The sequence below is a fragment of the Bactrocera latifrons genome, unplaced genomic scaffold (assembly GCF_001853355.1).
Source record: "Bactrocera latifrons isolate USDA-ARS-PBARC rearing strain unplaced genomic scaffold, ASM185335v1 scaffold_179, whole genome shotgun sequence".
NCBI classification, from domain to species: Eukaryota; Metazoa; Arthropoda; class Insecta; order Diptera; family Tephritidae; genus Bactrocera; species Bactrocera latifrons.
In genome coordinates, this window is record NW_017535285.1 from 450,222 (window position 1) to 462,656 (window position 12,435).

Sequence of the window (12,435 nt, forward strand, 5' to 3'; positions counted from 1 at the left end):
GTAACTGTAACAGGCTTGCTATATTTTCGGTCAGTGCAAGCGCGCCATAACTAATATGCTGACTTCGTCATAATTTTCATTTTGTCATTTCGYTAATTTAAACTGTGTTCCCATCCCATCAATCCCATCACCCATTTCCTGAACAAACAAATTACAATTTGTGCGCACATAATACATATAGTTCAAAATAAATACGTAATTTATAGTGCGTATGTAGTTGGAGAGTATTTATGTGTAAGATTTTTTCTTCTAAAGCTTATAACACTTTATACTTCTATTCTACTACTTTTTTAATGTGAATATTGAATATATAGTAGTTCATACATTAAATATTTAGTTTGTTTACGAAAATTATYGTTTGCTACTTTATTATACTTTTTATATGCTACGAATTCCCTTTTTTGTGTCAGATAACTTGTGTGCTGTTCGCTAATTTTTACAAATATATTTGCTATATACCTTATATTACAWAATAGTGCGTTAATACAGTGATATATACTACATAGAAGAAGCGGTTAATTTATTCAGTTAACATTACAATGACGAGTCTGTCAAGCTTTCAAATAGTTTGTGTCAAATTTGCGGCCAGAAATGTCAAATCAGCAATTAAACTGCACGGCTAAACTAGTGCTAATGCACCAGCTTTGACTGTAGTACAAGTTTTGCTGGTAGAAAGTTGTGCTTTTAAGCTTTTGACGCATGATTTAGAAGCTACTTAATTTTGGAGTTATGCTAAAACTGCAACCATGGGTCAATTCATTGCATTTCTGACATATTTCCATTTAAGTGAATGTTGGTAGACAGTTTTATTTTGTTATTTCATAAATTGCAGGATGTTTTTTTTAATACTATTTCACTTTCAAAACACGCAGTTTGCATTGAAAATTAATTTCATTTTGCTATCCTTGCTAATCAAAAATCTCTCAATTTTTCAAATATTAGAAATTAGTTAACATATTTCGTTTCTAAATTATTGTGGAAAAAATCTTTGCAGCGCTTGAAATTTTCAAAAATCATTTAGCCTTAAAGGTAATTTGAGCAGAACCACCGAAAAATGCTTKCAAATATTCAAAGACGATATTGGGTATAAGTAAGCTTTGTAACCATATAAACGCGTTATTTGCTGAGACGATTTTGTGTGCAAACGACTTTAATCTTTAAGAACTTTGCTTGCTTTAAAAACAAAAAGCTGCAGTTTCTCAAAAATTCAACAAAAGCCAATGTACATATGCTTTCGGAACTTTGCCAATACTGAAGATTCGAAAAAAACTACACAATTTGTGGTTTTAGATTTTCACAAAATTATGCAACTTATAATTTCGTTTATGCTAAACCATAAGCTTTCAACTTTTACAACCGTTTTTGTAAACTTCATAATTTAAAACTGTGTAATGTGAATGCAAATTCTTTGATTCAACTGCCGAAATTACGTAGTCAGTCAAGTTTTTATAAATGCCTGGCAATGTTAGTATATGAACATTGAGCTTTTAGGTTCTAGTAATTCTTTAACCCTTTGGGCTTTTAATTCTGTAGACATTTAAGCTTTKGAAAAACAGTTTTTCATCCCTTAAATATTGTTTTAGTTTTGCTCAAAATTCACGTTATTTATATTTATTTGTTATTTTTTTTAACTGCAGAAATCATTTCAACTGCAAAGTAATGTTTTAAACTGTTTTGTAGATTTAATACCTATTACTTCTTTAAGGCTGAAAAGATTTCAGGGCGCTTTTTTAACTGTTTTGTAGATCTCACTAAAACTTTTTTGTTTCAAGCATAAGTTTTTAATTTTAAAAAAATTTTCAAATTCTGATTTCTCAAATGGTTTTAAAAATGTATATGCTTTATACTTCTTGAACACATTTTAGAATTTTGTTTTGGGGTTTAGTTTTACAAAAAAGTATTTCAACAATACATACAATGGAAAACAGCTGATTTTGACTTTTTGGATTCAAACTCTTTTGATAGATGGTTGTTTTTGGGCTATCGACACAACCTTATATAAATGAGTCAGTTATGTACCTTTCTATAGGTACTTTGATTCGTGTATAATTATTTATTTTTTGAAAGTTGTAAGTTTTCAAATGTTTTTTTTTTATTTACGCTTCATTGCAACACTTTTGGAATATAATTTTTGGGTTTAAGCGAATTACATACGCAGCAAATGGTTTTAAAAAAATTCTATAATATTCGCCTTCCCAAAAAAATTTTAGGTTAAGCTTTGTAGACATGCCAATTGTTTATATATTGTATCAATTAAGAAATTTATTGGGTTTAATTTTGAATTTTAGATGCAATTAGTATTACATTTTTTAAGTTTCAGTGTCAATAAGAAATAATGAAGTTTTCAAAACTATCTTGTTTTTTTCTTTAAAATTCTAAAAAAAAATCAGTAAAAGAAACCGTTTGAAATTAATTTAATCAAAATTTTCTTGCAATTTGACAGTGTTGCCGTTGATTTTTCACTAATTTGGTATTTTTAGTACATAAAATTTCTTTGTAAAATTCTTTTTCACATGTTCTCAGCATTTTAATTTTCACCTTYTGTAAATAAAGAACAGCTGAYTTATTGTAATATTGCCACGCAGCACTTATTTAACTCAATTCGACAATTTTAAAATATTTCTGGAATTATTTTAGTTTAACTAGAGGACAAGTTATTAAAAAATATGAATTKGTTTGAATTGTTCCCTCCCTAAAAAATACTCAAAAAAATCGATTTTTTGAGGCCTCCAAAGCAGGTTCTTCCTTTAAATGAGTATGCTTAGTGTCTAAGACTTCCATTGCAACATTTTAACCTGCTTTGCTATTGAAATATACATCYTTCATACTTCCATTTATAAACGCACCGCTTCCTGTCGAAAAATGTGCCAAATTTTTGCTTTGAATTTGAGCTTAAAGCTAAATAAACTCGTCATACTATTAGCTTTTTGGTTAGAAAAGCTTAAACATAAAAAAACAAACAGATTTAAAGCGCTTTGTTTAACACTTTGAACTTTATTYTTTAACATTCAATTCTAATATTTTCCAAGGCTTTTAAATCTGCACATCTTTTTTCGTTTAAATTCTGTATAATATCTATTTTTTTATATATTGCTATAACAATTATTAATATTAACTAGCATGCTTATTTTGAATTGATTCAATTAAAGAAGGTTTTCCGATGCGCGAAGCTCCGTTTAAATATTGCTTTACATAAATTTTGACATTTAGTAATGCTTAGATCCTTGAACAATGAATGTAAAACGTTCTTAACAGAACTTACGCAAACGGCTACCGTGCCACTTGACATTTCACCCAAATTTGTTTTGCGATTTAATCGTGAAATTTCAAAAAGTCACATSAAACTGAAAGTTTTAAACGAAAATGAGTTTACGAAATCGATATGCGCACACTCACACATTTAAACAATAGAATCCAAACGTCTTTCTCGGCTCATTTACATATACATGAAACTCTAATGATTTGTGAAAAAAGCATTTTGGCTGTAAATAACGTTAGATTGATTTGATTTTATAAATTTAGAACGATTGCACAACAGCAGCAAAAGCAGCCGCAGCAGCAACGAGCAGCAAGCAGCGAGCAGCAGCCAACCACAGAACCGCAGCAATAATGTTGCTAGTGAAAAAACTTTTAACTAAATTCAACGAGCACTTTCCCAAGTTTGTTTTGAAAAATTACTCGTATATTTTCTTTGCTATTTTGATAGTTTCCCAAGCAAAAGGAAAAAATCCACAAAATTTTTCAAAAAAATTCGTCCCTTAAATTAGCAATGAATTATAATCGTCGCAGGAACATATGTAAGAAAACAATCATTCAGATTTTTGAATTCATTTCKATTCTCTCATAACTGTTAATCAAAATTTTTGTTCTAATATTGCGCGTGCTAACAAATTTTTCGGCTCTACAACAAACGCTACAACTTGTAAACAACAATATTTGCTGCAATTGTACAGTCACTTTGGGCGATTTTCATCAATATCCAAATCCAACACATCAAATTAAAGCGCAACACAATCGACGCCAAAATTCCGATCCCTTCGAACGTGATCCTTTCAAAATCCAATCGTACAATTTCCGTTACGCCGAGCGTCCCTCATACCCATTRCCGAATTTGTACAATAATCGTGTACATTCAACGCCATCAACGTCGAACAACAAACGGTTTGAGACATTCTTCTACAATTATGACTTCACTCCTTCTGTGCATGACAAAGAAAATCCTTCAACAAACAAATTTCGCGAATTTCGTCGACGAAAATTCCTTTTGGATCACCAACCGCAAAATGCGACAGCAGCAGGTCAACACGCTGCGACAGCAGATAACCGCGAATCGTCGTCAATGCAACAAACCCATATGTATCAGCAATTGCACCCGATCGCCAATGCAACAGTCTACGCACGTGTCGGTACAAGCGCTAGTCAAACAGCCATTGCGTCGGCCGCTAGGACAGCTGCAGCAGCAGCTGCAACAGCGGCCACAACAACAGCAAATGCCGCTGGACGTACGAGCCAATCGCGTCTCGGATACGAACGTTTGCGTGGCGTCAACGTCGACAACGGTGGCGGCGGRAGCAGGGGCGGTCGGCATTACCAAACACTTTGCAGTGCCACAGATTCAAGYAGCATCGGCACAGCCGCCGGACTGCGTTATGGACGTGACAATGTCAGCACCTCWTCGCACATGTCCGGCCAAAACAARTACGCTCGCAAAGCGAATGCGCGCTCTACTGGGAACCGAGAATATTTACGTGCACTCGCCACAGCCCACATTAACKCGTCGGCCAATCAGCCCAACTACCTTGGTCGGGGGCGTTGCAACAGCCGCACATCACTTGAACGCGGTCGGCGGCCACGTCTTGAATCCATGGATAGCGGGAGCGGGTTTGCGCAAGGTAACAGCACCCTTGACTCCGGCCACGGCAATGCGAAGACCGCTGGCTTTCGTGAATTGTCAAGCGCAGGAACGTCGCCGTCGAAATATGTTCGACAGCCCATACAGATCGTACACTCAGCTTCCCCGAATCGGGTAACTGCAACGGTGGAGAAGACGGAGGGCGCCTGTTCCGGTTGTCAGATAAATATCAATATAAAAGGTTTGGATTCTACACAATTGGGCGATAATGTCGTTATCAAAATTGAGTCCGATAAGCTGACACCSAGCAAGACGAATACGAAAACCGAACATACGCCCGTCGTGAGCACGTTGAATAATATTTACAACGGTACCGGTTGTATGCAAAGTAATGATATCGCTATTGCAAAGTTGGTGGAAATTAAACGTAATTCCGAAATGAATCACAATCTCGATATTAAGCCGAAAACAGTCGCASCTCAAGCCAGAGCAACAATGCGTAATACTTCATCGTCATCATTTGTAATCGATAAACGTCTCTCTAAGTTTGCAGTGAATTCAACGGATGAACGCGAACAGCGCAAGCACAAGCCACGTAGCTCTTCGCATTCCCGCATACCGTTATCATCGTCAACCGCACGCGCGCTCGGGTTTACCAGTTCCAACACTGCACTACGCAATACGAATAGCACCGAAGTAATTCAACGTGCGTCGAATAGTGTTTCCAAGGAACGTATGCCCAGCATGGTGCCCTGGTGTTTAGACACCACACTGCGGCATGGGTTTTCACACGATGACGACGTTGCGAAACCATTGCCGCCCACACAGCCCACGCCAGTGATGAAGCCCACAAGACCCTCGTATGATTCAACACTAAATGATGTGCGCAAAATGCGCCGTCAGGCGGTTGTTGCCGCATACAAGCCGTTTTCACTGCAACGCACGTCCTTGGCCTCATCGCTGCGTCCACGCAAGTCGGAAAACCTCAGTGGCAGCAGCAAACCCGGCAGCACAACGCCCAGCAATGAGATGAACAAGTTGTTGGAGAAAGCACAACAATGTAAGAAGTCGGCTGGCGCTGTTGCCTCCGATTTCCATGCCGAGGGCGCGCAACATCGTCAGTCACATCACTCGCTTCGTGGCCCAAAAATGAGCAAAAGCACTTTACGCTCCCAATCAAGCTCGCAATTGGAAATTAGACGTTCACCAACGATGATTATGCATCGCAGTCGTTCCAGCATACGACAGGCGACACAGCCTGCAAGCGACAATCAGAGTCATGTCACAACACCGCTCAATGTGAATATCAATGTGTTTGCAGACAAATTGAAATTGCTACGTGTTTGATCGCACAGAACCGAACTGGCAGCAGATTTATCAGCAACTGTCTCGTCTTAATGGATAGAAYTTTGAAATTTCCAAAAACGATCACATTTTTATCAACTAGCACCAGTTCTAACCGCAAGGACGCTGAGTAAGTGAGCTGTTGTTATGGACATGGCGTTTGGACCTTTGAAATGTGTGGCGTTTGCGTTTGCCTTCCTGGGGGAAGTGCAGAAAGACGTTGCGCATTTGAGGCGTTCAATTGCCGACACAATTCCCAKCCACTCGTTGCTCCATAAACGTCTGACGCGTGTCGGAAAGCTTATCGGTGTCTCAGCAACAAAAYTAAATAACCGTTATGTTCCTGTTATTTTCAAATTCAAAAAGTAACAAAAATTCTAAATTAAATCGAAATTCAATTATTAAGAGCCTCTACTTGGGATTTTGTGRCGAATTTAAATTTAATGCAATTTAAATAAAATCCTAAACACCAGACATGTTTGTAAGGGAATTTATAAGTATACAATGACAACATTATATATTTTTATATTTATTTTACAATAACTGTTAAGTTGAAATTATAAAAAGAAAAGGCTTCGCGCTAAACATGGACAAAATTAATAAAACAAAATTTTTGATGGTAAAGAAGTCTTCGATTTTCGTACATTTTGATTGAATTTTGCTCTTCATCCCTCCTTCTCTTTCACTAACTTTTTCTGCGAGCTTTTAAAGTAAAAATATATTCTAATTTTATATTTTTTTCGACTTCTTTATGAAATTCATGATTAAACCACAACAATTCGGGTGATTAAATATCGCTGGGCAGACCTTCTCTGCTGGGAGTAAGTAAATATTAGTTTTTTGCACTTTGGCGCATAATACAAAACAAAAAATGAAAAGAAAAATATAAAATGCTAATGCTTAATTAAAAAACTGGAAAGAGAAATAATGCATCGACTCATACTGAATTAAATAATTAAGTATAATACAATATAAAAGTAAAAAATTGTCTCACGAGTGATGACTTTTATATTTCATTTCATGAAATTAACACATTCAATTAAACAAGTTTTATAATTATTAACTTCACGTTTCAATAAAAATATCTCTGTAAAGTGAGTCGCWGTCATTTGTCAACTGTCAGTTAACGGTTATGCTTTTGACAATGGTATAATGGTTTACGTCTCAGCTTTGCTTTTGTGTTTAGCCAAGGCATATATCAAGCGAGATGCGGAAAGCCACGAACTCAGCGAAATTAATCGGAGTAACGGTTATAATATATTTAAAAAATTATGCATGTTACTATACATACATATAAACAGTTGAAAGTATCAATGAAAGTAGGGACTGAAATAATTAGACAATTGCAGCAAGTGAAGACCCGGCAGCTTGTGGAGCTGATGATGATTAATAATCAAATTAATTCTGTATGAGCCGAATGAATTTTAGAATATATAYAATTTCTTTATTTGTTTGAATAATTTAAGCATATGTTTTAAATTTTATTTATCTTTTTTATGAGAATTTAACAAAAAAATGTCAAAAAAAAGTTTTAATGTTTTTTTAAATAATTATCAGAACAACAACCACTGTTTAATAATGTATTTTAATTAATTTAAAAAAAAAAAATGAATACATTTATTTTGTAATGATTTATGTTATTAAAAAATGACGAATGAAGAAAAAATAAATATATTTTTAATGATTTTTGTACTTTAAAAAATTTTTAAATTAAAAAATAATATTTTCCACGCATAATAATTCATTTTAATACATTTTTTGAAAAAAGTTGATTTTATTATATTAATATTTTTTTTGAAAATTAATGAATAAAAAATTTAATTTTTAAACGCTATATTATTAAAAAAAATTTTTTTAATGAAAAAATATTAAATGAAAAATATAATGTATCGCATGTTTAATAATTCTTTTTCATTACTTAAAAAAAATATTTTTTATGATTTATATTATTAAAAATTATAAATAAAAAAAAACTTTTTGTGATTGTTTGCAGTTAAAAAAAAATATTTTTTTTTATGATTTTTGTACTTAAAGAAAAAATTAAATTTTAATGATTAATAACTTGTTTTTCTTAATAGTTATAATAACAACAAATCATCAATATTTTATTTACTAAAATTCAACTTACGTCTTTTTCATAAATTTTTAACAACGATTTATTTTCAATTTTAATTTCATYAATTTAAATATAAATCCCACCACTTAAGCAACAAATGGTTATAATTACGTATATTTGTGTTTATAGCTTTAATTTTTAACATAACCTTACTTTGTTCTTTTTTTGTTCATTTTTGTGGCGCATTGTSAACCAGTTGCTTTACATACATATTTATATATATGTAAATAGCGCTTTAGTGGCATTAACGTGTCGTTTTTTAAACAAAAATAATTTAAATAAACAATTTTCGTTTGCAATTATTGCTTCCTTGTGGCAACTTTAGCATTTTTCCAAATAGATAGGCGTAAAATTGTATGTACATATGTATATGCATGTATGATGAATACTTTTAAGTTTTTACTTTCTTAAATAACTGTAGTTATGTGTATGTAGGTGGGTTGCGATCCGTTTGTCATAGTCAYATGTACTGGGAATAGTTATGTATGCATATTAATTACAATAATTTTTATAAAAGTTGAATTTAGTTGCATTTTTGGTTTTTTCTTTTCTGGGAAGCAATAATTTTTCATATGATTTTTCTGATATTTTTGGTTGTATTAAAAATGTACTCAGTTGGCCAATRCAGATTTCCGTAAAACTTGCGTGTTTCGATTTACCGTTTAATTTCAAGTCATTGTGTCAAACTTTAGCRTACCTGCCGTTACTTACTCATCGTCGTCATAATTTTGGTATGTGACATAACGTACAGCCGAGCTTTCGCCAGTAATCAATGACTGCGTTGGTGATAGGGTTGAAAGAAAAATATTTAAATTTAGTGATAATGCGAATTTAAGTGCTTAAAATGCGTATTTATAGGKGTACAGTGGGACAAAGCGCGCAAAAGGGTGCTATGTTGGAAAAATTAAAAAAAAGATTAAGTTAAGTAAGCAAAAATAATAACAATGCATAATAAATTAAAAGTGCTGTGCGAAAAAAAATTCATTTAATTAAACCAAAATTAYACAAATAATTAATAATACATTAAAACAAAAATTAAAAATACAATTATTTGATTTTAATAAAAACGAAACTTTTTATTGGAAATTTATAAACAAAAATCAAGTTGAGAAGATTATATTGGGTAGTCGAAAAAGTTTTTTCGTATTTTGTTAATAAATATGTAGGTAATTAGGCAAAATAATATAATATTATATATATAATTAATAATAAATTCATACGAAAATTACATAAAATTGTTAGTTTTAAATAAAAACAAATCTTTTTTGGTTCAAAATTTTACTTTATTGGAAATTTATAAGCAAAAATCAAGTTGAGAAGCTTAAAAATGAAGAAACTAAATTCGAAAAATTAACTTTGCCATTTAATATATAATTCCACTAAATTATTTTATAAAAATCAGGGCGTTAAACATAAAGTAAAAACAAAATGTGCAATTTTTTCTAAATAATAGATTACTAATTGATAAAAAATCCTAAATTACAAGAAGATTTTGAGGAAAACTAATTATTACGCCTAAATTATTTACTAAATTTAGATGCTAAATTTTTCTAATATAAAATACAAAATATAAAATATGCACATAAAAAATGTATATACATAAACGCACCAAAAATTTGGCGCTAACGCAAGTATTAAACACTTTAAGAGGAACGAACTGATTGAAAATATGCAAACAGCAACTAATTTAGTTAGAATAYAATTAAACAAAATAATAATAAAAATAATTTTGCAACTCAAAGACGTTCGCATTCAAAAGCTTCATTCGTCATGCCGTCATGCATAATGGCTGGACTCTTGGCCGYGGTCGTAAACACGACTTCTTTGCTAGCATTGCCATTCGCATTCACAGCGCCAGATGCCGMCGTCAATGCCAKTGGCGGCGCAGACGCGTCAGCATCAGYTTCAGTCTCGGTACCAACCTTTTTCTCCTCCTTAGTCGGTGGATTCTTGAGCAGCGTCAGAAGTGGAGCGTAAATGAAGCACAAAATAGCGATGCCGACTAACATCCATTCGAAACCGATGGTTTTCACTAGAGTGCCGCTCAGCGCTGGACCCACGGCAAAACCGACACAGAAAGCAACATCACCCAAAGCATAAACACTGCCATAGACGGCCGAATGACGTATGTCGACAAGAAAACCAAGTTCGGGCATCATTGATGAGTCCACCATGCCGATGGCGAAACCCAAGCCGGCATTCGGTAGAATTAGATGTGTGATCGAGGTTGCCATAGGTATCTGCAAATTGATAAATACAAGAAAATCAAGTAAAAATCAGCAAATATATTACAAAAATGTGTCGCTCACCATTATCAAGCAGCAGCCAATRATAATCAGGCCCAAACAGGCGGCAAACCAACGTCCGATYTTGTGACCCAAAGGACCGAAGAGATTTGTGCCAATTAAATAACTGATGGAGGCTGGCAAAAAGGCAACACCTTGCTCCCAACGTGTAGCGCCCATATTATCAACCATCCACAGCGGTAGCGATGGCTCCAACATGGCAATACCCATATTCGCGAAAGTAATAGAACCTGGAAAATGTAGCGTTGAAGAAAAGAATTTTGCTTATAAGTCGCTTAAWCCTACCAGCAGCGATCAATATATACGGATCGCTGATTAGCGCCTTTAGTGATGGTGGTTCCGTTTCGGCACGTTGTATCGACGGTTGTAACATGAAGAGCTGCAGCAGGCCATCACCCAAAGCCAATGCGGAAAGTATCAAGAATGGTGCGGATTTGCCAACGAATTCGTACATGACACCACCGAATGGCGGTCCGATAAGCACACCTAAAGCCAAGCCACCCAGCGCTACGCCCATTGCATTGCCACGTTCCTTGTCGTCRGTGTAGCGATCGGCTAACATACCCATACCGGAAACGGACGAGCATGAAGATCCGATACCTTGTAGMGCACGCGCCACAAATAGCACCAAATACGAACGTCCAAAAGCGAAGACTAAGCGGATAAAATGAATRTTATAAACAARAWATAAAGGGAGYGGMACAAGTCTCTATAAATATAGGCGTGTACTTACTWATTGTYGATATAAACATGATTACGAAGCCGGCAAACATGGGTATGCTGTAACCGATTCTGTGTAAAGGGTTAGTTAAATATATTTAGATGAACAGAGTAAGTAAGATTTGAGAAAAATGTTTAAATAATACTGTGAAAGGCTTTAAAACTCGATTTGCGCTAACTTATCCGTGTATAGTGATGGTAGGTGTCTCGCAAGGATTTCAGTACTTACTTATGCGTCAAGGGTCCAACAATCGGGTTGACTAACAATTGTACGAAAGCTTTTGATGCAAATAGGATTCCTACTTCAACGGTCTCGCCCACTAGTTCATTGTGCCGCTCTTCCATCTCTCGCCACATAGTGTAATTCTCTGTGAAAAGCAACAATAATATTAAATCAATGAGCACTATGCGTACAACTAAACCCCTTAGGTTCAGTTAAGACCCAAGAAGTCCAAGTGGTTTAAAGACGTATTTAATCGCTGTTTTTAATTTTCAAATTTGTTAGACTATAATTGTCTGAACAGGTATAATGCTCTTAGATAGTACTGATAAAATATATCTGTTAACTTATTGGAGAACTAATTCCAAGTTTATTAAAATAATAGGTTAGTTAAATAGGCTGATATTTGTGTGACCACGAATAATCCCACTTGGTCTGTGATACTCAGAACTCCTCAGTATGGATACAAAAGACCGTCTCATATATGCAAATCGCCTCGATTCACCCACTAATTTATTGAGCTGACAAATATCTATTCCAATTCATCGGGTTTGTAGAAAGTATGGCAACCAAGATGCTTCAACCTTAGTCTGGCGAAAGCTGGGCACTGAGGGAGAAAGTGTCTGGATATTGACATCTCAATTTCCAACTTCCTCCCTGTAACTTCAACGTTTGTCTGGCGAAACTTGATTACTGAAGGACTATGTATTTAGATGTTTGCACCTCAACTTCCCCCCTGCAACCTTGATAAGTTGCGGCCTTCAAAATATTTAGCTCGATTAATAAATTTCTCTTAATACTGTTTGAATTTTTTCTCCTTTAAAGTACCAGTCTAGCCAGCTCTTTAGCTGAACATGGATCACTTCAGTTGGTTGGC

The 12,435-nt window shown here is 34.4% G+C and overlaps 2 protein-coding genes across 2 annotated transcripts in view; one reads left to right on the forward strand and one right to left on the reverse strand.

Moving 5' to 3' along the window:
* Positions 1-348: 348 nt before the first annotated feature.
* Positions 349-7,035, forward strand: LOC108967155. The gene is made up of 3 exons (XM_018930414.1): positions 349-1,029; positions 3,523-3,797; positions 3,954-7,035. The coding sequence occupies exons 2-3, from the start codon at positions 3,770-3,772 to the stop codon at positions 6,197-6,199; spliced, it is 2,274 nt and encodes a 757-aa protein (XP_018785959.1). The 5' UTR covers positions 349-1,029; positions 3,523-3,769; the 3' UTR covers positions 6,200-7,035.
* Positions 7,036-9,945: 2,910 nt separating this feature from the next.
* LOC108967158 (synaptic vesicular amine transporter) overlaps positions 9,946-12,435 on the reverse strand; it is a 47,910-nt gene continuing 45,420 nt past the window's right edge. The window contains exons 5-9 of the mRNA XM_018930418.1: positions 11,568-11,706; positions 11,352-11,410; positions 10,904-11,272; positions 10,622-10,848; positions 9,946-10,552 (exon numbers count right to left, since the gene is read on the reverse strand). Of these exons, the coding sequence (XP_018785963.1) occupies positions 10,049-10,552; positions 10,622-10,848; positions 10,904-11,272; positions 11,352-11,410; positions 11,568-11,706 (1,298 nt within the window). The 3' untranslated portion in view covers positions 9,946-10,048. The remainder of the gene's footprint in view (positions 10,553-10,621; positions 10,849-10,903; positions 11,273-11,351; positions 11,411-11,567; positions 11,707-12,435) is intronic.